The 25,727-nt window shown below is 39.9% G+C and overlaps 1 protein-coding gene across 7 annotated transcripts in view; it reads right to left on the bottom strand.

Annotated features, from left to right (window-relative positions):
* The window catches only part of AADAT (aminoadipate aminotransferase), a 32,477-nt gene extending 20,978 nt beyond the window's left edge, over nt 1-11,499 (bottom strand). For 4 of the 7 annotated variants that reach the window (XR_015250135.1, XM_086703878.1, XM_086703882.1 and 1 more), the window contains exons 1-5: nt 10,889-11,194; nt 10,035-10,203; nt 8,906-9,038; nt 5,153-5,227; nt 605-814 (exon numbers count right to left, since the gene is read on the bottom strand). Coding sequence is in view for 6 of the 7 variants with exons in the window: in XM_086703878.1 (XP_086560004.1) it covers nt 605-814; nt 5,153-5,227; nt 8,906-9,038; nt 10,035-10,203; nt 10,889-10,955 (654 nt within the window). In the remaining variant the exon portion in view is untranslated. The other 3 variants (XM_086703879.1, XM_086703880.1, XM_086703881.1) reach the window with 3 other exon arrangements.
* Between the last annotated feature and the right edge of the window lie 14,228 nt (nt 11,500-25,727).

The following is a 25,727-nucleotide window of genomic DNA, read 5'->3' as shown; positions in this document are numbered from 1 at the left end:
AATCTGAAGCAGGCTCCAGGCTCTGAGCTGTCAGTACAGAGCCTGACGTGGGGCTTGAACTATGAACCAGGAGATCATGACCTGAGCCGAAGTTGGACACTTAACTGACTGAGCCACCCAGGCACCCCTGTGGTTGATTTTTTAAAAAAATGTTTATAGTGGAAGCTTAGGCATCATAGTCAGGTACCTAAAAGAGACTTTACAAAAGGAGCATTCCTTTTATTTTTAAAGAATTTCTTTGTAACCTGAAATGATAAGGAGTAGGAAAGAAAATTGACAAGTTGAAAATATAAATATAAAATAATGAAAATCAAACTTGTGGTCAAATATTAAATAACTTCCTAAAATTTAATATCGGGTCAAAAATACTATTTCCTTTTATATGAAAATAATCTATTAAAGGAAAAGAAAAATCTCATAGTTAACAAAGGATGGAGTAATTTCTTGTGTTTAAATTTATTAGAGCCCTTGGCATAGAGGACTTCCTTTTATTAAAAGCTATTTTCCTTGTAAGCAAGAGGCTAATAAGAGAGCTTGCACAGTACTCTTCTCAAACGTTGAAAATAAACAAGAACATGGCCACATACACCTTCTTTTAAAATACCTCATAGATTTCCTTCTTGCGGTTAGTTGTTAATGAGTTTCCAGTAGGGTTGTTGCCGTTTGGGACAGTGTAAAGAAATTTGGGGGTGTTTCTCTTGGGGTTTTTTGAGTCTTCTGGTTTCCATTTGGAAAGTACTTCTTTGAGGGAGCCTGGAATAATACCATATTCATCACTGGAAACATTAATAATGTTGCAGCCCAGTGGCATTAGCTGTTGAGCACAAAAAAAAGGAAAGCCCAAGTTCAGACATGATTACAAAATGTGTCATCAATGGTTCTTCTTATACTAACCAAGAATGTTACCATTTAGACCCTTAAACATATAAACCTGCACTCAGCTCTATGCTACAAAGGTTGATGTTGTATATTCTCATTTTATCGTTGCCCTGGGGTAGATTCCATTATTGTTCGACAATATCCCCTGCCAGTTTCCACAGGAAGGAGTATACTTCCTTGCTCTTCTGTGTCAGGATCGACCAGTCCTATGCCTTGCTCTGGCTGATAAATTGTGAGCAGAAGTGATATATGTTTCTTCCAAGCAGAAGCTTTAAAATCCCAGCTTGTGGTTCTTTATTTCTCTTTTCCCCTTGCTCTGAAACTGGGAGTGTCCCAGATAGAGACTGCTTCTGTCAGCTTGGGGCTTTGGATGGAGATGACATCGAACAGAGCTGCGGCTGCCTTTCGGTGGACATGGAATATATAAGCGAAATAAACCTCTCTAGCCATAAGCCAATGCGATTGGGGTCATTCATTATGCAGCATAACCTAGCCTCTTCTGACTGAATTATCTTTATAATTATAGTTAGAACTGATTCATAAAGTAGATGTTTATTAATGAATGCTTTTTTTTTTGACAAAGCAAGTTAAACAGAAAGCATCTGTTATGCTAATACCTAAAATAGTTACTAGCAAAGGTGATATTCAAAATATTTAACAGGTGATATAGCATGGGAACATCAGAAACAGTATCTGACTGGAATAGAGTCCTGGAGGCCCCCTGCATTAATTCTGTATGATGGGAAGTTAAGGGTGGTCTTAGGGGAGGGGCCAGGGGAGCCAGGGTAGTGATGGGCATGAGGAGGTACAGGGAGGGCAGCAGTTTACCAGGGTATGTGCAAGTATTTCACATTTCACCAACTGCTAAGCCTGAGATGGCGAGTAACGGCCTTGCTTATAGACCTAATTTTATAAAAATCTTGTGGAGTCTTATTCTTGGATGAATATAAAAAAAACCTGAAACTTAGGAAATAACAATAATTTAGTGAGGTTCTCAGAAAATAAAGTTTTCCAAAGGATAAGCAAACACTCTTAGCAGTCAAATGTGGAATTATGTACTAAGTGGAAATAATCCAGACAAATTTATGACAAATCTAAAAATTCTTAGTCTAAGAAAGCACATCTACCATGAATAAAACAAATTAATATTGGGCCATGAAATAAATACATATTGCTTACTTGCACATTTCCTCAGTGTGGCACACAGTTTCTGCTTGGGTAGGTGAAAACATTTGTGCATGTGTTTACATAGACATTGGTTTTACATTCATGAGCATTATATAAGGAGTTTGGTAATTATTAATTAGTATCCAGTAATTAAGAAAAAGCAATTATTTTACTTTAGTTTTTATCGTGGTAAATAGGTATGCAACAAAAATTTTGCCATATTTAAGTGTGCAATTCATGGCATTAATCACATTCACAATGTGTACATCCATCATCACTATTGATTTCCCAACTTTTTCATCATTCCAAACAGAAACTCTGTACTCATTAATCAGTCACTCTCCATTCCTCCCTATCCCCAGGCCCTGCTAACCACTAACTTTCTGTGTCTGCAAATCCGCCTATTTTAGATATAAGAAACATATAAGCAGAGTAATACAATATTTGTCCTTTTGTCTCTGGCTTCTTTCAGTTGGCATAATGTTCTCAAGTTTTATCCATTTTGTAGCATGTGTTAAAACTTTGTTCCTTTTTATGGCTGACTAATATTCTATCATATGTATATGCCACACTTTATCCCTTCACTTGTTGATGTACAGTTGAGTTGCTTCTACCTTTTCGCCATTATGGATAATGCTGCACTGAACATTTGTGTACAATTATCTGAGCTCCAGTTTTCAGTTCTTTTGGGTACATACTTGGACTTGAACTAATCAATCACATGGTAATTCCACGTTTAATTTTTTGAGAAACTGACAAACTTTTCCACAGTGGCTGTACCAATTTACATTTCCACAAGCAATGTACAAGGGTTCCAATCTCTCCACATATTCAACAACACTTGTTATTTTACATTAAAAAAAAGTTGTCCTAGTAGGTGTCAGGTAGTATCTCCCTATGTTTTTGATTTCTATTTCTCTAATGACTAATGAGGGTGGGCAACTTTTCACGTGCTTATTGGCTACTTGTATATCTTCTTTGGAGAGATGTCTGTTTAAGTCCTTTGTTCATTTTTAAATTAGGTTATTTGTTTTTTTGTTGTTGAGTTGCAGGAGGTCTTTATATATTCTGGATATTAAGTCCTTATCAGATATATGATTTGCAAATATTTTCTCCCATTCTGTAGGCTATCTTTCACTTTCTTCATAATGTCCTTTGATACACAAAAGCTTTTAATTAAAAACATTTTTTTTAATGTTTATTTTTGAGAGAGAGAGAGAGACAGAGCACAAGCAGGGGAGGAGCAGAGAGACAGGGAGACACAAAATCCAAAGCAGGCTTCAGGCTCTGTGCTGTCAGCAGAGCCCAACATGGGGCTCGAACCCATGAACCATGAGATTGTGACCTGAGCCGAAGGTGGATGCTTAACTGACTGAGCCACCCAGGTACCCCACAAGTTTTTAATTTTTGATGAAGTCCAATTTATCTATTTTTTGTTCTTTTTGACTACGTTTTTGGTATCATATCTAAGAATTTAGTGCCATACCAAAGGTCATGGAGATTTGCCTGTATGTTTTCTCCTAAGATTTTATAGTTTTAGCTCTTCCACTTAGGTCTTTGATACATTTTGAGTTAAATTTTTATAAGGTGTGAGGTCAGGGTCCAATTTCTGTTTTTCCATGTGGAAATCCAGTTGTCTCAGCATGATATGCTGAAGAGACTATTCTTTCTCTATTGAATGGTTTGGTACCCTTACCGAAATAAATTGACCATAGATGTGTGGGTTTATTTCTGGACTCAATTCTATTCCATTGGTCTATATGTCTATCCCTATACCATTACCACACTATTTTGATTACTGTTGCTTTGAAGTTGGTTTTGAAATCAGGAAGTGGGAATCCTCCAACTTTGTTCTTTTTTAAGATTGTTTTGGCCATTTGGGTTCCTTCCAATCCCATATGATTTTAAGAATTGGCTTTTCTATTTCTGCAAAAAAGGCTACTGGAATTTGATAGGGACTATGTTGAATCTATAGTTTGCTTTGGTATTACTAACATCTAAACAGTATTAAGTCTTCCAATTGATGAATAGGTGATGTATTTCCATTTATTTGGATCTTCTTTAATTTCTTTCAACAGTGTTTTATAGTTTATAGGTGCCAGTCTTTTGCTCCCTTTGTTAGATTTAATTTCAGATATTTATTCTTTTGGCTATTATTATAAATGGAATTATTTTCTTAATTTCCTTTTCAGGTTGTTCATAGGAAAAGCATTTTTTATAATATCAATTTTATCCCTACTTAGAAGTTTTGAGAAAATATGCCTTTCATTAACACTATATTATTGTTTTATGTATTAATTTTAAAGACGGTATTAAACTCGAAAAAGAGAGAATCCATGATATTAGAATCAACAGAGCATAAAGGTCATCTCATTCATTTCCCTATTTTAAGCTAGAGTTACTTTTCTAACACTTGTGTTAAATGACAGTTCAGAGTAACTTTGAAAATCTTCAGTGATGGGCAATAAGTACCTTACCTCCCTAGGCAGTCAGGAGCCAGGTGAGGCTCATGGCTAGGAAGTTATTACATTGAGTTGAAATAGCTTCCCTGTAGTTTCCACCCTTTCATTCCAGTTCTGTTAACCCGAGGACATGCAGAAGTCAATCCATGGCTATCCTAAAGTATTGTGCCCCAAACAAACCTAATTCTCAATGGTGTGTTCTGATTAGTGCATAGTACAGCCAGATGACCAGCTTCCTCATTCTGGATATTATAGTCCCATTAATTTAATGCTAGAGTGGAAAGTCCTAATTATACCATATTGGCTTACCGTTATATTAAATTGACATACAACATGATTATACTTAGGCATATGGTAATAAAAGATGGTAATGGAAAGATACGGTTTTGTAAATGAAGTTGCATTTCAAGTGAAACATGAAGAAAGCTGGATGTGATTTTGCACAACCTAATTTTAGCATCTACATATTTAGATTTTGTAAAAAGAAATGTATAAAGTGGAGGGTACGCTTAACATATTTTACATATATCATTTAAGATTCTCCTATCTTATTTTTCAGTGGACAGATAATTCCAAAGGTACAATGTTTTCTTCTTATGTATTATAAGAAAGAGAGTTGCCTTTTAATAAAAATGTGTACTCACAGCTTGAAGTGTTCCTGAGTAAACAGGTTCATTAAGGAGGACATTATCTCCAGGATTAATGATCATTTCAAACACCTAACAAAAGAAGCATAGGTTAGGTTGGATAGTATTGTTTCAATTCTTAGAGCCCTTTTTTTTTTGAGCTCATTAGGATTCTACAGTAGGAGTTGGCAAATTTTCTGTAAAGTGCAGGATGGTACATATTTTGTGGGGCCATAATATCTCCATTACAACTATTTATCTCTGCCTCTATAGTGAGAAAGCAGCCAAAGACAATACGTAAACCAATAGGTGTGGCTGAGTTCCAACAAAACTCTATTTATAAAGTCAGATGAAGCCTAGATTTGGTTTTTCAAGCTATGCATAGTTTTCCAACCTCTGTTTTAGGGTAAGATAACTAGCTTGACCCCAAAATTCATTTATTCCTTTTATTCCTTCTTTGAAAATATACTAAATATTTACTCTAAGCCAACCCAGCGTATGGTATGGAGACAAAATGATGAGCAGAGCAACAAGGTTCTTATCCTCATGGAGGTACTAGTCCAATGGGAAAGCTAGATGCTAATCAAATAACTAAATAAATGTATACTTAAAAACAATGGTGAGTTCTATGAACTATAGATGCACAATGCTATAAGGGCTCACTGAAAGAGGACTTGGACAATCCGGGAATTCCAGGCATTCAGGGAAGTCTTCCTTGAGGAAGTGATGAGATGGTATAGGGGATTACAATAGGTACATTTTGAGAAACTGAAAGAATTCTGTGGCTTAAAGTGGGACGTAAAGAGGAAGGTGGCGTGAGATCTGATAGAAGTAGGCAGAGAAATACCACGTTGGCATTCAAGCCACATGAGGCCAGTAAGAATTTTAGGTAGAGGCTGGGAAGGAGGAGTCACATTATCAGATATGCATATTGGGAAGTTATTTCTGGCAACAATATGAAAGAATAAAAGATGAGTGAGAACACATGTGGAACGTTTGGGAAATTTTGGGATTCTCTGGAACGTTTTTGCTGTAGTTCTGGAGAAAGATGCAGATATAGCCTGACCAACAGTGACGATGGAATTGGAGAGGAAAACTGAAGAGGTATTTAGAAAATCCATGCCAAGAGAACACAATTATGGATTATAGGAGAATGAGGAAGGGGAACCATGAAGACTGACTCCTGGAGGGAGTGATGCTATTCACTGATAAACAGAACCACAAAGTTGTCCATCTCTGGGGGACAAGGTGATGAGTATGTTCTGGTTTGAGATGCCTTTGAAACATTCTGTCACAGTTCCAAGTGGACAGATGGATAACATGGATTTGGAAGGAACGTGTAAGTTACTAGCTATGATGAGCACAAGGGTGTGAATGGAGGTACCCAGGGAAAGTATATGGACTGAGGGGAGAAGAAGTTTGAGGACTGAGCCTTGAAGTCTAATAAATGATGGATATGTAGAAGGGGACACTGCAAAGAAGGCAGGACAATTGGGCCAGTGAGGTGTTGAGAGAATCAGAGAAGAGTGTTTCAGAAAGGATGGGAAGATCAACAATGTTAAAGGATATTTAGAGATCAGGTAAGACAGGCTTGACAAATTTTAGGAGATTTTGCAGACAATATGACCTAGACAATAGATACTTCTAGCCTAAATCAAAGGGGGTCTTTTATGACTAAATCTTACATAACTCGTGGAATCATCTTTTCTTTCCTTGTGGTGTGTCACAATCCTTGGTTCAAGCCTCTCCTTCCTCATCTTAAACCTGTATCTCATGACAAACAGTATGGCCATTATCAACTGAGATAGACAATTTGACTTTTGTTTCCTGATTTTGCCCAGGATGTTCTCTTTCCTTTTTCCTTATGAGGTTTTGGCCTTATATGACAAACAGTATCCACCTCCAGAAAGTTTCCAAGTGATTCAGCTTTACAGGACATCCTAGGACTAAACAAATTACTTGGGTGGCATGTCCATTGTCAATAGGTCAAATGAAAACCTAATTATATACATTTTCTATGTCCATTAGGGGACATGAGGATATCAAATAACCTAAATGAAAAGAAGGGCTGTTTATTATCTGGTGGCACTGTTTAATAGATGCAGACAGACACACAGGTGACTAAAATGATATCTATCTTGGAGAACAAAGTGGAAGGAATAGTAAACCAGATTCCCACTAAGGCCTCTGTAATAACGTGTGTGTAAATGAGTGAGTTATTGATGTATTTGACCATCTATGCTATCTTCCTTTGATATGATGGATATTGTGACAGATAAATTGTCTTGAGCATCTTTCTGGGAAAAAAAAGGTTCATAGTATACCTTCCTAAGAATTTAACTGAAAAGACCTTTTTTCATATTAGTCTATGGAATCACAATTGTTTCTCTTCAAGCAAACACTCAAACGGTAGCTAATCTTCCTTTTCCCCCAATTAAATAAAAAAATAGGGAGGAAAAATTATATTCTTATTACTTCAATACATCATGCTGTAATAATTTAATTAAAATTCATTAAAGCTGAGGCGCCTGGGTGGCTCAGTTGGTTGGGCATCCATCTTCAGCTCAGGTCATGATCCCACAGTTAGTGGGTTTGAGCCTCACATCCGGCTCTGCGCTGACAGATCAGAGTCTGGAGCCTGCTTTGGATTCTGTGTCTCCCTGTCTCTCTGCCCCTCCCCCCTTGCTCTCTGTCTCTTGAAAATAAATAAATGTTAAAAAAATTTTTTTTAAATTCATTAAAGCTAACTAGATTACAGCTTTCACATTTTCATAAGAAGAAAAACAAAGCTACTATGGTTTAAGATAAGTAAGAGCACTTTTTAATCTAGATATGAAGACTGAATGTAGAGAATCTTTAGGACTAATTATTCATGAAAAAGAAAAGAAAAAAAAACAGATGAAATCGAGAACCATAGGTACAGTCTCTTTATTATGAAAATCCCCCAATGGTGGTTATAGACTTCCTATAACCCAGGAGAGAGGCAGATGGAATAACTGAGAAAGAGAGACACACAGAGAGAGAGATAACACGAGAATTAACCCAGAAATAAGTCAGAGACAGACATACATAGAGATCTAGGGAAGCACACATCCAAGAAGTCCAGATGTAAGCAGTTGTGAACACAGATGATTATATAAGCAGCCATGCAAAATATTTACATTTCACTTCAGGACTATCAGGATATCCCCTCTAAAGAATTTAAAAATCATATTGAAATTTCATAACTACATAAATCAAAATGTAACCTGAGTCTTTGAGCCAAATGAATTAAGCAGTGCTCACTAAGCTTCTGGTAGGAGTTGAGTATTCCCTTCATGGGAATCTTGTTTTAATGACTCCTGGCTATGGGTTATTAACCACATGATCTACACTGAAGAAAAACCAGGTTAGTGAATGTCTTTAAATTCCATGTTTAAAATTCTAGGTAAAGATAGACTACCAGTAACTCATAAAACATGATCCTCTTGTGGTTAGGAGAGAGGAGTGTATTTATGAACATATTTCTTTTTAAAAAATTTTTTTTTCTTAACATTAAAGAAACATTATATTTATTTTTGAGAGAGAGAGACAGAGTGAGAGTGGGCGAGGGGCAGAGAGAGAGGGAGACAGAGAATCCGAAGCAGGCTCCAGGCTCTGAGCTGTCAGCACAGGGCCGGATGTGGGGCTCGAACCCACAAACTGCAAGATCATGACTGAGCTGAAGCCACCCAGGCACCCTGAACATAAATATGATTCTTAATGTGGGGTTCCCTTTCCTTTCAGTCTTACCTTACAAAGGCCGTCTTGGCTGCCAGATGTTACACATAAGTCCATTTTTCCTTGGCTGGTTGGATAATTGATGGTGGGAGGATTATGCAATTTTACTTGTAACTGTTTTAGCCAGGACAACAGCTCGGGGATTCTACAGCATAAAATGTATTTTCAAATTTATAGTATTAAAAATTGTAATAATAGTAGATAAGAATTAGATGGTAGCTTTATATTATGCACTTTATACATTCAATTTAAAAATCTTCAAATGCTTTTTGCTAATATTAATATCCCTATTTATAGGAGAAGGCAACAGACTGAGATTAATAAATTCACATAAAGTCAGTCAGCTTACATTAAATGAGCTAAGATATGAATCTCCATCTTTCTTATTCCAAAGCCTGGTCTCTTTTACACTAGAGCACTAACTGCATCATCAATTCTTTGTTATCCTAGGAAATTTTCCATAGGCTACCTAGAAGTTCAATCTCAAGTTCTTTGTATCATGGAAAGAAAAGCCTATGTGTCTATTACACATAATTCATGTTTACATAATGTGCTATATTTAAGTGTCCTTTTTAATCACAGAACAAAGAAAATTTAATGAAGTATAATTTGTAGACACTCTATAAATTACTCTTTATCATTGGAAGAAGACCAGCTAAGAAAAATCATAAAGTGTATGTTCCAACTTTGTTTTAAGAAATTAGAGACCTCTGCATTGAAGGCTAAGTATCTGCATAGGTGTCTGCAACTATTAAGGGAATCTAATTATTACAAAATTACCCCCAGACTTAAAATTGCTTCTTCCTGGATCATCCTTTTCCTCCTTTATCCCAACTGGTTTCTTCCTCTAGCTCTCTCTCTCTGTCTCTCTCTTTTTTTTCAGTTTCATCTCTAATGGTAGGTACTTCCTCTTAGAAGCCTTCTCTGAGTCTCCCCATCATTTAAAGTCAAGGAGCAGTCACGGAGGGGGTGTTAAGCATTCAATGCATCTGTTACTCTTAATTATTCTTTGGAAATTCTACCCCAAACCTTCCTACCTGTTGAATACCCAGTTAAAAAAGACACACTACTTTATCAATGGGCCTTGGAATATTACTCATGAAAATAAACCAACAAAATTATGTTGTCTATTGATAGCTACCCAGCACTCTGAGAATACTGAAGTGCTCTCTTCATCATCTCTTCATTAAACTGGATGGGCTCTCCATTGTCTACGGTGATAACAGCAGTCTTAAAAGGGAAGGTGTTGGGGTTTGGTGATCCAGTAGCCAAGGAGATGACCGATTTCGGTGCCCTGCTCAATGTCTCAGCTATGATAAATTTGGAAGAGAAGAAGAAACACTTTCAGTGAAGATTTTCATAAACAGAGATAGCTCGATGTATTGCATTATAGTCCATAAAACTGTAAAGTTAAGCAATTTCTAGTGATAGAATGCTAGTCGAAAATAAGAACATAAAATAACTTCTTCTGGACCGGCCTCACTGGTGGAGGAACTACAGACTGGAGATGTCCAACTAAGAAGGCGGAGGGATCAGGAAGGTAAGCAATGGGCCATGATAACAGAAAACCCTCCTCCATTTAGCGCCTACCGGCCTGTCAAGCTTAGAGGCTCACTCCTTTCTCTCCAGTTTACCAGACCCTCCCAACTCCGCACACACAAGCACATTGTGCCAAACCAACATCTACTCATGTTGCCAGCAAGAGCCTTTCTAGACAGCACACCCTCCCTCTTGCACGGACGTGTCCCACAACAGCCTGTGCCCCTCTCTCTATTGCTACACTGGAGCAGAGATAACCAATTCGGTGCCTTCCGTTCCAGCACGAGTTCTCCGAAAACAAAGTCTGTGCCTGCTTCAGGTTTGCACGCAGAGCCTGGCTCACAGAGGCTTTCACAGTTTAATGAAAGGGTGCAATTGGCGCGGGCCCTAGGCACCACGTTAGTGGCTCTGCGAGACCCCCCCGCCCCGGAGCAGAGGCGCCAGCCCAGGACTCACTCATGATTCGGATGGCAGAAGGCTTTCTCGCTGCGCTCGTGGCCGTGAGGAACCGTGAGTAATTCATGTCCGATATCCAACCTTCGGTAGCTGAAAACTAGAAAAACAAAATAGCCGCGTCAGGTAGTGCCTCCCAACTCCGGAAACGCCACCTGGGTCGTCCCCCCGCCGCTGAAACTCCCCGGCTTGGGACTGCGCTCAGCGTCTGGGTCCCTAACGGGTCTGGGCTGGGTGGCAGACTGGCCCAGCGCACCGCAATCCAGGCTCCGCTGCCCGTCCCGGGCCCGGGCCCCACGCGCTCCGGCCGCCCACCGCGGGGGCCGGGGCAGGTCCCACCTCGCCCGGGCCTGCCTCGCCCCCTCCCGCCCAGCGCCGCAGCCTATGGCCGCCCGCCGCGCGCGCCGGCCCGCCTGGGGTCAGCGCCCTCTGCGCGGGGCGGGCGGGGTAACGGTCTGTCGCGAGGCACTTGCACCCCTGGGCCAGTGCCTGAGTCCATTCAAAGGGAGCCCGACTCTTGACCTCGTAGCTGGGAGTCGCCGCAAGACAGCGGCGGGGTTGGCCTGGACGCCCTCCTGGGAGCTTGCTGAGGGGCTGGTGGGGGTGAAGGGGGAGGTGGGGAGGGCCGGAAGTCCACCCCGATCCTAAGCCTGGAGTACCATCTGGTGGCTGCTTTGATCCATTGCAGCGGGCTTCCTAAACTCCGTTGGGCCTGGTACGCACCCCACATTTCTGCGCGGGTGGTTACCTGGCTGGCCTTCTCTGGCAGAGCAGCTGGCGCGTTTCATGCCCCTGGACGCTGTTGCGTTTCATACTGACCTTTCATTATATAAGTATCGGCACCATCTCGGGAAGTCACCAAGGCGACCCAGGTAATTTCCAACGTAACTTTCAGATGTGAACATTTGAGAGTGAGGCTGGAATGTTGAAACGTATTTCGAGGGTCTCCTCGAAGTTTGGTGTCTTTCCCTCCCCTTGGATTTTCTGACCATTCATTATGGACTTAGTTTAGATTTAGGATTTAGATTTATCTCTTTGGGTCTAGCACTCTGTCCTCTTTTCTTACAGAATAATCCTCCCCACCTTCCACTGCCCCTGCTCCACCCCCAGTTATCTCTGTGATTTCACCTTCCCGAATCACCAAAATGGAATGCACAGTTTTCGATGTGAGCATGTAATGAGAGACGATTTTGAGACTGCCCCTCTTTTTTAAATGCTTAAATGGCTATAAAAGAGTCATTTATTTTTAACAAATTCCAAACTGGCTTCATTCATTCAGTAAACATTGAGTACTTCCTGGATAAGTGTTGACACACTGCCAAAGGGCTCTCTTCTAGACGTGAATAAATTGGTCCAAGAGACACTTCTATCCTTATCCAGGTCCTGGCAACAAAAGGATGAGATAACCCAGTGAAATACTTTATGCCAACAGCTAAATACCAGAAGGGAATGTTATTAGTAAAGCTGCTAGAAACCCAAGAGGCTGTGGAGTTCTGGATTCAGAAACTTAAAGTGGTTTAAATTCCACTTGATGATTTACCAGCTGGGTATCTTTGGACAAGTAACTCTTTTGTGCTTAAGTTTTGTCATGGGGCGGTTGGCAGGATTAAATGCGAGCATCCCTATTAAGCACACGAGCACATTAGCCTGCATATTGTAAAAACACTCAATAAATGTTAGCTGTGTTTTTTGGGGGATGCACTGTCAAAGCAGAGACTTGTGAGGGGCTTGATCTCCTGAACGGTGAGATCATGACCAGAGCCAAAATCAAGACCACGCTGTTTAACCAACTGAGCCACCCATGCGTCCCAAATATTAGCTGTTATTATGAATAGTTACAGTGTTTTTACTTAAGTACTCAGTCTCCAAATGTTTTTGGCTGGAGAAACTGCTTGGGAACTTTTTAAGGCAAATTGTGTCCTTAGTTCATTCATGAATGCATTAAGGATCTTCCTTGAGATGGTGTATTTTAAAAAGAGTTTCCCCTGAATGTTTCCAGAAATTAGCTCAAGAACCTCTAAATACATCTAAAGGTATAGGTCAGGGTTAATTATGAAATATAACTAAAAATATTGATATTACTGGATACTCCAGCTTCTTTTTTGCCTCCAATAAGTGTGGTCACCTCTGACACTTAACACAAACCTAAACTTCCCTTTAATAGTAGGAAAGGGTGAAAGGAGTTTGGAGTTTGGGGCCAAGGAAACACTGAAAAGATTAGGTTTTGCAACCACATTCATGCACACGTCTGTGGCTCTTATAATATTTATTATATACTCATTAAAAATAATGCAGAACTAATCCCTCCTCCCCCCTTACCAGTCAGTAGAACACAATTCCAGGAACCCAAACTAAAGAGACTTAAAGCCATCAAGTCCTAAGATTCAGGTTTTCAGCCCTGGAGTTGAATAGGTAGGATGGTTAAGGGTGCTGATTGATTATAAGTGGGGTAAAGATTTAGGCCAGGTATGAAGGCTGAGAATTGGCCCACGAGGAGGGCTAATGGAATGCACGGGCCCTTAGGGTTGTGTTCGGAAAACGTGAAGCAGAAAATGGTCACTGTGATGGTAAAGGGACAGGCAAGAGTTAAATTCGAGAGAGGTTACCTGCCAATAAGAAGCTAAAAATTGCCAGAGAAATCAAACAGACCAGACTTTGAATTTGTCAGGAGCTGCAGCAGAAGGAGTTCTCCTGAGGGGATAAGATGAATGAGCAAGGTTCACAGCTCAGTGCTGCCTTTTTACAGTCTTGGCATAGGACTGCCTCCAGTAGAATTAAAGGGGTTGGGGGCAGTTCTGGATCCAGTCATTCTGTAAACATTTATTGAGTGCTTGCTCTGTGCTAGGAACTGTAATAAATTAAAAAATCTAATGGAGACAAGTCACTGGTCTGGAAGAGCAAGTGTTTGTTGGTTGAGGGGTTAACAGTTTCATATAATTCAACATCCACAGCAGAGGACCAAGCTGCTAAGAGTAGCGGAGAGAAGGTAGTGGTTATTTCCAATGGACCGAAGTTCTCCATTGGGTTAGGATTATAAGCTTCTTTTCTTCTCAAAGTTCTATTATGATCTTGGTCATGGTCGTAGTCTAAAATCGAACAGGGTCATGCACAGGCTAATTGTCATCCTTTACTATTTTCACTTAAAGGTGAGAATTGCTTGTCACTTGATGGATTTATCACAGGGCCTTTTCCACAATCTGTGAGAGAATGGAGTTTCAGAACATCAAATCTGTTCAAAAAAATACTGCTGACATTTCTAATTTGTGTACTTTGGGGCTAGACTGTTGGGACCATTTTGGGTGGTGAATGGAGATGGAAAATGTGTGTGTTTAGGGGGCTGGTGTGGGAAAGAATCTTGTAAACTATTCTTGTGGGACAAGTTATCCCCAAATTTTAGCAGCTGCATTATTCTTCTGGGGCTGCCATAACAAAATACCACGGACCAAGTGGCTCAAACAACAGAAAATTGTTTTCTCTAGTTCTGGAGGCAATAAGTCTGGGTCAAGATGTCAGCAGGTTTGGTTTCTCTTGAGGCCCCGCTCCATGGCTTGCAGATGGCGGCCTTCTGACTGTGTCTTCACATGGCCTTTTCTTTGTGTGTGGCCATCCCTTGTATTTCTTCCTCTTCTTACAAGGACAACAGTCATATTGGATTAGGGTGCCATCCTAACAATCTCATTGAACCTTAATTACCTCTGTAAAGGCTCTGTCTCCAAATACAGTCACTTTGGGATTAGGGCTTTAACATATGAATATAGGGTGGAGGACACAATTTAGTCCATAACAGTAGTTAAAACGTCAAACAGTTATCTTATAATTTCTGTGGGTCAGGAATTCAGTAGTGACTTGGCTGTCTCAGTTCTGACTAGGGTTGTCTCAGGAAGCGGAGGTCAAGATCAATGGTTAAGGCTGCAGTAATCTGAAAGCTTGTCCCTAGGACTAGATAATCTGCTTCTAAAGTGGTTCATTCACATGATGTGTTAGTTTCCTGGGGCTGCTGTTGTAACAAAGTGCCACAGACTGGGTGATTTAGAGCAACCGAATTGTGTTGTCTCTGGTCTTGGGGGCTAGAAGTGCAAGATCAAAGTGTTGGCAGAGTGGTTCTTTAAGACAGCTGTGAGGGAGAATCTATTCCATGCCTCTCTCCTAGGTTTTGGTGGTTTGCTGGCAGTCTTTGATCTTCTGTGGCTTGTACCTGCTTCGTCCTGATCTCTGATTTCATTTCCACTTGGCATTCTCCCTGTGTGCATGTCTCTGTGTCCACATTTCCCTTTTTCATAAGGACACCAGTCATACTGGATTTAGTCTACCTTTAATGACTTTGTTGTAACTTGATTACCTCTGTAAAAACCCTATAGAGTTATCTACAGATAAGGCAGATTTTTAGGTGCTGGGGGTTAAGACTCCAACTTATCTTTTGGGGGAGAGGGACACAATTTAACCCATAACACATGACTATTGGCAGAAGACCTCTTGCTGGCTTTTGGTAGAACTGAGTTGCTTTCCACGTGTACCTCTCCATAGAGTTGTTTGAATGCCTTAATGATGTGGGTTCCCTCAGGTTGAATGACCCAAGAAAGAAAGGAAGAGGCTTCAATGCCTTCTATGACCTTATCTTGGAAATCACACTGCCATTTTTGACATATTCTTTTTATTAGAAATGGTTAAGTCCAGTCCACTCTCGAGGGAGGGGAATCAAGGTCCACTTTTTGGAGGAAGGAATGTCATGAAATTTGGACTTTTTAAAGAAGATTTTACTTTTAAATAATCTCTACACCCAACATGGGGCTCAAACTTACAACCCCGAGATCAAGAGTCACACGATCTACCAACTGAGCCAGTCAGGTGCCCCATGGCATGTTTTAAAATTACTGCAGATGTGATGCAGGGTTAGGTCAAATTAGACAAAAGTATTAATTAGGGTAGTGGCATAAAATTAAGTCAGGAATCAAGTCATAGAGATTATACCAGTCATAAATACTAGAATCAGGCCCTGAACACTCAAGACAGGAGGAACCAAGTAGTTAGATAGGTAAGGTTAGTTATCAGAGAGACTAAACAAAAGATTATTTTATATAAAAAGAGCGAGAATTCTTCCGAGGAAGAAAGTTGTACCTGCAAAGCTGCCTTTTTAATTTCAGATATTGTGTTTTTCAGTTTTATAATTTCCATTTGGTCCCTTAAAAAGTTTCTATTTTTCTGTTGAAATCAACTATATTTTTCATCATTGTAAACATGTTTTCCTGGAACATTCTAAGGCCAAGGAAAGCATTAGTAGTTGGTTTATCGTTGTTACAATAGTTGCTCTCAAATCCTTGTCTGCTAATTGAAATGTCTGGGTCATCTCAGAGTTAATTTCCTTCGTCTTTTTTCCTGAGATGAAGTCACATTTGTCTGGTCCTTAATAAACTGAATACTTTCAAATTTATCTTGGCATGTGACTGTTATGCTGTAAAGACTCTGAATTCTGGTATAGTCCTCTAAAGGCGTTGAGGTTTTTTTGTTTCAGCAGGCAATTAAATTGGTTCACATCAGAGTATAATTTCTATCTCTTGGGCAGCAGTTAAAAACTCAGTTCAGCTCTTTTATCTTTAGCTGGGCTTCTCTGAGGTATTTTCTGTACGTGCATGCTGCGTGGTTCAAGGATCAGTCAGGGACTTGGGCAGAGAATACACAGACTTATACACAGAATTTGGGACGCCGTCTCTCAAGCTCTCTTTTCTGGGATTTTGCCCTTCACTTTTCAGTGCCTGTGGTTGCTCTGAACTCTGTCCTTTTGTTCTTTAGACCAGAGAGACTGCAGTTTTCTCCCTGGAGCTAGCTGCCCCATGAGGTGTTCATTTTGGCCTGTTCTTGTGCTGGAAGTTGTAAAAATAGGAATCTCTTATTGCAAGTATAGATTCCCTCCAGATTCTGCAGGCTTTTGTTTACGCTGGAGACTCCAGGTTTTCTTTGTTTCCATTTCTCTTCTTTCCTTTCCTCTCCTTTCCTCTGACCTTCCTTCCTTCCTTCCCTTTTGCATTTTGTGCAGAACTTATATTTGTTGTCTTCAGGAGGTTTGGGTCCAACAGGATCATACTTATTTATATCCAAAATAGAAGCCTATGGCTGCAGCCTTTTTAAAAGGATGGGAGGTAATATAGTGCAGTGAATATGGCCAAGGGACTATTAGACTTTACCACTTAACACTCTGTGTGTCCTTGGGCAAATTACTTAACCTCTTTATTTCTAAGTCACCTAGATTGTAAATTGCATTAAGATGTTACGCATCTCATAGGATTCTTATCAGTGTTAGTTTTTTTTTTTTTTTGATGTTTATTTATTCTTGAGAGAGAGAGAGAGAGAGAAAGAGAGGGAGAGAGAATATGAGTGGGGGAGGGGCAGAGAGAGGGAGACCAGAATCCAAAGCAGGCTCCAGGCTCTGAACTGTCAGCACAGAGCCCGTTGTGTGGCTGGAACTCATTGGACCATGAGATCATGACCTGAGCCCAAGTCGGATGCTTAACCAACTGAGCCACCCAGGTGCTCCTCATAGGATTATTATCAGTGTTAAATGCATATAAATTGCTTTGCAGCATCTGACATATAAATGCCTAATAATTATCAGCTGTTTTCATTCTTATCATCAGCAATATTAAATTAAAAATATTAATGATAATAAACAATATTAATGATAAAAGGGACAACTCAGAATATTCTGAGAAATCCTACTTAGAAAGGATTTATCTCAGGGCACCTGGGTGGCTCAGTCAGTTGAGTGTCTGACTCTTGATTTTGATTCAGGTTGTGATTCCAGGGCCATGGAATTGAGCCCTTTGTTGGGCTCCCCACTGAGCATGGAGCCTGCTTAAGATTCTCTCCCTCTCTTTCTCTCTCTCTCCTTCTCCCTCTGCTCCCTTCCCTGCTTGCTCTCTCTCTTTATAAAAGAAAAAGAAAAGAAAAGAAAAAGATTTATCTCAAGGATTTCTCAGAAAACTGAGGGGACTAAATCCATTATATTAAGAAGAATTACTAAATGTTTACCATGTGCAAACATGGGCTGAGTTTACTAAGACAAATAACACAAAGTTCCTGTTACTGATGAGTAAGCATACTTATGTGTATATTCAACGGGTACTATAAGTCAACAAATAATGATAGAACAATGTGAAAACTACAAGGTGAGCAAAGTACATATATAAAGCATTTTATTATGGTTAATTTTAAAAGAGACTTTTCCCTTATTCAACATATTTACCACAGAATCTAACCATGATATGAGAGAAGTTTGTTTTAAATGTTTTTAAATGTTTATTTTTGAGAGAGAAAGAGAGATTGATGGAGTATGAGCAGGGGAGGGGCAGAGAGGAAAGGAGACACAGAATTGGAAGTAGGCTCCAGGCTCCAAGCTGTCAGCACAGAGCTCAATGCGGAGCTTGAACTCACAAACCGTGAGATCCGTGACCTGAGCCAAAGTCGGATACTTAACTGACTGAGCCACCCAGACGCCCCAAGAGAGGTTTGTTTTAGACAGTCAAGTTTATTGGTGGGCATTCTGGGCTTAATATCTGTAGTAAAGAGGGGTGTATAATATTATCTTGCCTACCCAACTATTAGAACTACTCATGGGCATAAACTCAAAAGAAATAGAAATTTTTGGTGTGTTGACTTTTTTTTTTTTTTCAAAAAGAAGTATGCAGGTGGCAGTTGAAACAAGATTCAAAATAAGAAGCAGGATATTATTCTTTTTGGCAAGTTGAAGCCCCCAGAGCAAGGGTTGATTTGAAAAATATTTGTTTGACATTTCCTATACCAGGTGCTTTAATAGGCACTGGGAAGGGCTGAGAAGAAAGGCACACAGTGCTGTGATAGTGTATAATGGTGCAATGATGTAGTCTCTGGGTTGAAGGGAGACAGTCTTCTGAGGAAGCAATGTTTCCATTGAGATCTAAAGACCGAGGAGAAATAGGCAAATGTAGAGTGGATAAAGGGAGAGAGTATTCCCAGTAGCAGAAACAGAATATGCAAAGGTTTCCTAGATAACAAAACATGGTATATTCAAGGAAGTGAAAGGAGGCTAGAAATTGAAGAGTTGAATGGAAAGAGATGAAACTAGGTAGGCAGAGATCAAATCATACTGGCTTTTGTAGGCTCTAGTCAAGGTTTCAGTTCTTATCCCAACAGTAATTGAAAACACGGAAGAGTTCAAATGGGAATATAAAGGTAAGGATAGACGTGGTTTTGGAAGGGAAGCACGTTAGGTTCATTTTGTCTTCAACATGCTGGATTAGAAGAGGCAAAATTGGATGAAAGGAGATTGATTAGGAGATTACTGTATTAATCTAGATGAGAGTGGAGTATTTTGGCTGAGACCTGGTTATGATGGTGGAAACCAAGAGAAATGGAAAATTGGGAAACAAAATTGACAGTACTTGATGGATTGGAAATGGATTCAAGGGAGAAGGAATGACAAAAATCATTCTGGGTTTCTGGTGGCAGAGCTGGGTGGACAGTGGTACTATTTAGAGATATTGTGGGTTTGGTTCTAGACCACTGTAATAAAGTAAGTACCACAACAGAGCAACTCAAATGAATTTTTTGGTTTTCCAGTGCATATGAAAAGTTATGCTTACAATGTACTGTAGTTTGCAAAGTGTGCAATGGCATTTTTGTATAATAATATATGCATATGTAAAGCAATGTACATCCCTTAATTAAATACTTTATTGCTAAAACATGCTAACCATCATCTGAGCTTTCGGTGAGTCATAATCTCTTTGCTGGTGGAGGGTCTTGCCCCGATGTTGATGGCTGTTGATTGATCAGCGTGGTGGTTGGTGAAGTTGGGGTGGCTGTGGCAGTTTCCTAAAATAAGACAAAAACGAAGTTTTCTGCATTGATTTACTCTTTCTTTCATGAGGATTTCTCTTTAGCACGTGATGCTGTTGTGTGGCTTTTTACCCACGGTAGAATTTCTTTCAAAATTGGAGTCAATCCACTCAAACCCTGCTGCTGTTTTATCAACTAAGCTTACATAATATTCTCAATCCTTTGTAGTCATTTCATCAATTATCACAGTTTCTTCACTAGGAGTGGATTCCCTCTTTCACCTTGCCCTTTTCTGTTATGGAGACAGCTTCTTTCCTGCAACCTCATGGACCAACCTCTGCTGGCTTCCACCTTTTCTTCTGCAGCTTCCTCACCTCTCTCAGTCTTTACAGAATTGAAGAGACTTAGGGCCTTGCTCTGGATCAGGCTTTGGCTTAAAGGAATATTATGGCTAATTTGATCTTATATCCAGACCACTCAAATTTTCTCCACATCAGCAATAAGGTTGTTTTGATTTCTTATGTGTGTGTTCACTAGAGTAACACTTTTAATTTCCTTCCAGAACTTTTCCTTTGCATTCAAAACTCTGCTCTTTGGCACAAGAGGCCTAGATTTCAGCTTATCTCAGCTTTTGACATGCCTTCCTCACTGAGCTTAATCATTTCTAGTTTTTGATCTAAAGTGAGAGACATGTGACTCTTCCTTTCACTTGAACAATTAAAAGGCCATTGCAGGGTTATTAATTGGTCTAATTTCAATATTGTTATGTCTCAGGGAATAGGGAGGTTTGAAGACAGGGAAAGAGGTGGATGTCAGCTGGTCAGTGGATCAGTCAGAACATATAACATTTATTGACTAAGTTTGCTGTCTTATATGGGTGCAGTTTGTAGTACCCCAAAACAATTACAATAGTAACATCAGAGACACCTGATCACAGATCACCATAACAACTATAATAATAATGAAAAAGTTTGAAATATGGTAAGAATTACCAAAATGTGACACAGAGACATGAAGTAAGCAAATGCTGTTGGAAAAATGATGCCAACAGACTTGTTTGATGCAGAGTTGCCATAGACCTTCAATTTGTAAAAAACGTATTATCTGTGAAGTGCAATAAAGTGAAATGCAGTATAATGAGGTACGTCTGCACTGAGGGATCATAGGAGGAGGTTAGATTTGGGTGGTACTATTGTGAGTTTAGAAGGAATGACACTTCTATTATTTTTACACATATCAGGATACCAGAGTACAGAATGGTGGACTTTGTAGCCACAAGTATATTGAATGGGTTGGGGGAGAATGTAGAACAGGATTTACATTAGTTTTTAGTAGTTTGGGCAAGTAATAGAATAGTAGCAGAGAATGAGAAGAGAAGGGACAGTACCATATTTATTTGTAGAGATGAACTTCTCTTCCAAACTACCAGCTGACATTAGTGTTTGTGTGAAGCACTTGACCGAATGGAATGAAAGGGAAATGGAGCAGCGCAATCCCGGGTCAGGCTGAGAAATACTGACTTTGTTTCCCTTTTCCTTCTTTCCTGTCTTCAAACTCTCCTGCGTAGTGGCACCCTGACAGTGATCTTAAAGCTGTTCTCAAAGCTGAAAATGACCAAAATCTTTTGGGATCTGCTCCAGATACTGTGAAGGGGCAGAGGACGAGGATTCCACAGAGTCTGTTTGAAGTCAGTGGAGGTAGAAAAGAAATCTGCTTCCTAAATGTAATCCCATCAACTTTAGCTCCTTCAGTTTCTTTCCGTCAGGATCCCATCCATCCCCAGTGAAATTTTTGTCTGTAGTTCTGTTACCAATTGAAAAATTTCATCTCATTTATGACCTTTCCATAAAATCAGATCTTAACCTCTTTACATTCTATCCAGCTTCTGGAAGTGATAGATTGACATCAATCTCGCTCACTTGTGCTGGCTCTTGTCAGTTAGTGGGTAATGTTTGTGAGTTCTGGCAACTTCCCATTACTTGAACTCAGGACATCAGCAATGGATATTCTGGTTGGAGCCTTAGAGGATTTTGCTCCATCCGCACCACTATCTCAGCTACTGAGGGGCCAGTGTGACACTTCTCTATGGTTGTATATCCGTTTTAATATCCCAGGATATTTATAAGCCGAAAGGTTGGGGAGGGGACAAGTGTCACTAATGGATAGTGCCATAGAAAAAAATCCACCTGTACTTGAGATTCTAAAGCAGTTTACTGGCCTGGAACACACATGAGTCCCTAACTGTTATGTAACTATTATATAGTTATAACTACTATATCATTATAATTATTATATGTGAGAGCTCATCAAGGACCCCCAAAATTTGTCAGTCTTCATAGATTAACACTGCATCATGTATACAGTATACTTTAGACACGAGCCAAGAATATTTCTCTAGTTTCTCTCTAGATGGACATAGATCATTAGAAGAATGATACAGAGAACTGGAGAGCATTTCATCTCATGCAGCTGTGTGAAAGAGACATTAAGGCAAAATTAGACCCAGGGAGCTGCAGAATTAAAGTAGTGGCTTAGACAACTTTATATGAAGTACATCAGGCTACTGACCCCTAATGAGGTTCTTAGAAACTAGTCTTGGGGTTGTGTAACAGAAAGCTCTTTGTTGTATGCTCTCCCCTTCTTCTGGGGCATGTTTTTCCTTTGCCATGAGGTGAGGCTATGTGACTAAGTTCTTCCCAGTGGAAGGTGAACAAAAAGGTATTAAAACAAAATTTGCTTAAAACAAAATTTCTTGCTCCAGACTCCCTCTTTTCATACCACGTGAGCTGGGTCATAGACATGCCTGTGACTCAGTTTCAACCATGCAGATGAGGACAACCTTCTCACACAGGGATCAGCATACCACAGCCCATGGGACAAATCTGGCCTTGTTTTTGACTTATTTTTACATTTTAAATGGTTGAAAAAAATCAAAAGAAGAATAATATTTCATGACATGTGAGAATTATATGAAATTCAAATTTCAGTGTCCATAAATAAGTTTTATTGGAAAATAACCACGTTCATTTTTTAAAACTTACTGTCTGTGGTTGCTTTTGCAGCAGGGTTGAATAGTTGCAATGGAGACGGTATGGCCTGCAAAGCCTAAAATATTTGCTATTTTGTCCTTTACAGAAGAAGCTTGCTTACTTCTGCAATAGCATATGGCTAAGCACAAAATAAAATGAATCTGGGACCCTAAATGTCCTGAGGGAGAAAGGCTGCCATACCACACGAATGGCCAGACTATTATCTTTAAGACACTTCATTAGGGGCGCCTGGATGGTTCGGTTCATTGAGCATCCGACTTCAGCTCACATCATGATCTCATTGCTCATGAGTTCAAGCCCCGCGTTGGGCTCTGTGCTGACAGCTCAGAGCCTGGAGCCTGCTTCACATTCTGTCTCCATCTCTCCGTCCCTCCTTGGCGCACGCTCTGTCTCTCTCAAATATAAATAAACATAAAAAAAAAGACACTGCATTAAAAATTTATGTCAGCCTATTCTTTCCCTCATATAGAAATTAATACTGAAAGTAGAGTGTTGTTGTAACAAAAATCGAAGATATATGACATTGTCTTAACAGTTGAGCATGGATGGTGAAAAATGGATTATATTTAGAAAATTGGAAACAGGTGAGTCTGGCCATACCATAGGAAATCATTCGGTGAAGCCCCTCTGCCGCTCTCCGTGATAATTCAGAAGTCAGATCATGAGTTCATGGAGCCGGTTGCCTTAGGAGAAGATGTTGCCTAGAGTCAGAGTCTTGGCCATTCCTTGCTGCTTTTCGTAAAGTATTATAAATATGGGATGAGCTCAGGCAAGAACTGGCAGTTTGCAAGCAGAGATGAAAGCAAATAGGCTTTATTTGGGAAAAACAATTTCCTCCAAATTTGAATATTGGGAAGAAAAATTTGCTCAGTGTCTTTGTTAGCTAAATATAAGGTCCCAGCTGTCCAACCCAAGCCCACTGTCTCAGATGATACTGGGGCCTCAATATAGTAAGATTCTCTCTCTCTCCCTTTTGCACACACACACACACACACACTTCTCTCTGTCCCTCTCCCCTGTTTACACTATAAGATAAAAAAAAATGAGCATCCAATTTAAACTTACATTAGGCTCTTAAGCCCTTCACGTTGTCTCTACAAGACATCTGAGCAATTATGGTGTCATCTTAGGGAAGTTTCAAGCCTGTGATGCATCTCTGAGAAAACTATGGTTCTTATAAATTAAGTGTCAAGACAAAACAAAGTCCAAGACAAAATTAATAAAGGCTGTTTATTCATAAACTTGTGGCAAGAAAACCCACATACTGTCTACTTTTGTTTTGGCAGGAGTTAAAAAATGTTAGAAAGGAAAGTAATTTTTGTGTCATAAAAAGAGAAAATTTTGAGTGTCCTGTAGGCCTTCTGAGGTGAGGTTTTAGAATCAGAGAATACTTACTAATTGTAATTGTAATTCTTTGGGTACATTGGGCAGTCCTTGGTTGGCTGCAAGGTAACAAATGAACAATTTTATTTATTTTTTATTTATTTAAAAATGTTTAGTATTTTTAAATGTTTAATATTTTTAAATGTTTAAATGTTTAATAATTTTAAAATGTCTATTTTTGAGAGAGAGAGAGCACAAATGGGGGAGGAGCAGAGAGAGGGGGACAGAGGGTCCAAAGCAAGCTCTGTGCCAACGGCAGTGAGCCCAATATGGGGCTCGAACTCACGAACTATGAGACCATGACCTGAGCTGAAGTCAGACGCTCAACACACCGAGCCACCTAGGCACCCCCAAATGAGCAATTTTAAAACATTTCAAAAGAGGAAGGATTGTTTAATATCAGGGGCAGAGGGTTTTCTGTGGCTAGTCATTTGTGGAATGAGTGAGAATTGGCAGTGGTGCCTTTTTTACTGTAAGAAGAAGCTGACTGTCATAGTTGATAGTTTCTTAGAAGGAAATGATTATTGAATGCTACGGCTTTTTTCTGAATGTTCTTCTCCAACATAGTGAAAGTTTCCTTTTGGACCCTGGTTAGCAAGTGTAATGAGGATGTTTCTAGGATGGCAGGTGTCAGAGTGTGAGAAATGTCAGAGACTGTTGGGATGTCAGGATGTCTAGCTTTTGTGGTCACTTCTGTTCTCAAAGTGAACAATCCTTAAGTATTGGTGACAAAATGTATCTGTGATCAGGGTGAGTAGAGAGCTGGGTTAGTACATGTCACCTTCTTGAGTATGCAGCAAGAAGATGGGTTAAAAGCTGTGCACTGATTTTCGTGCAGAGGTCTTTGGCTGGGAGACTCTAGATTAGGAAAACAAACAGATCTTACTCAGATCAAGGTGGAGTACGGTCTTACTCAGATCAAGGTGGAGTACGAAATTCTCCATCTATACTCAGCCTGTGGTTCAATGTAATTCTAGTTAGTGAAGCTGGCCAGGCAAAGGAAAGAGGGAAAAATAAATGTCAACCTTGCAGGCCAGGGATGCACTTCCTCAACAAAGCACTTGACTGTACGGCCAACCAAGTCTCTGGTAGCTGGAAAAGGAGCTCTCCGAACACCTAGAAGTCCCAACAGAGCTTTATAGGCCACTGGAAAGCAGAGTGGGGACATTTTATTAATAGCCTGAGTCAGTGATCAGATGAGGGAATCTTAGAACTCCACAAAGAGAGGAATTCACCTTAACCTATACTCTTCTGTGTGTCAGAGCACATTTTGGGAGACTGTAATAAGGAAATAAATGAATGCCATGGGGCACTGGAATTCTTGGAAACAGCAAACCTTCCTGGGACAAGAGCTTCCCCTGAGTTGGACTAGAATTGGCATAGGGCGGTCTGTCACACCTAGTTTCCTGAGACTACTTGGGCTCCAGAAGGAAGAAGTGGCAGAGGTAGAGGAGGTTTGGATTTCCCAGTCCTCCAGTTATAGAGGGTTGCAGGTGATCACTGCATCCAAATACTCTGTTTGCCGTCTGAGCCCTAACCCACCGAGGGAAGGAAGTGACATTATTTGCTGTGGATTGCCTGCCAAAGCCTCACCTTGAAAG

Source organism: Puma concolor, chromosome B1 (genome assembly GCF_028749965.1).
Source record: "Puma concolor isolate L17-30 chromosome B1, mPumCon1.1.hap2, whole genome shotgun sequence".
Lineage (NCBI taxonomy): Eukaryota > Metazoa > Chordata > Mammalia > Carnivora > Felidae > Puma > Puma concolor.
The sequence above is the reverse complement of the archived record's forward strand: the minus strand, read 5'-3'. Positions and strand labels throughout refer to the sequence as shown.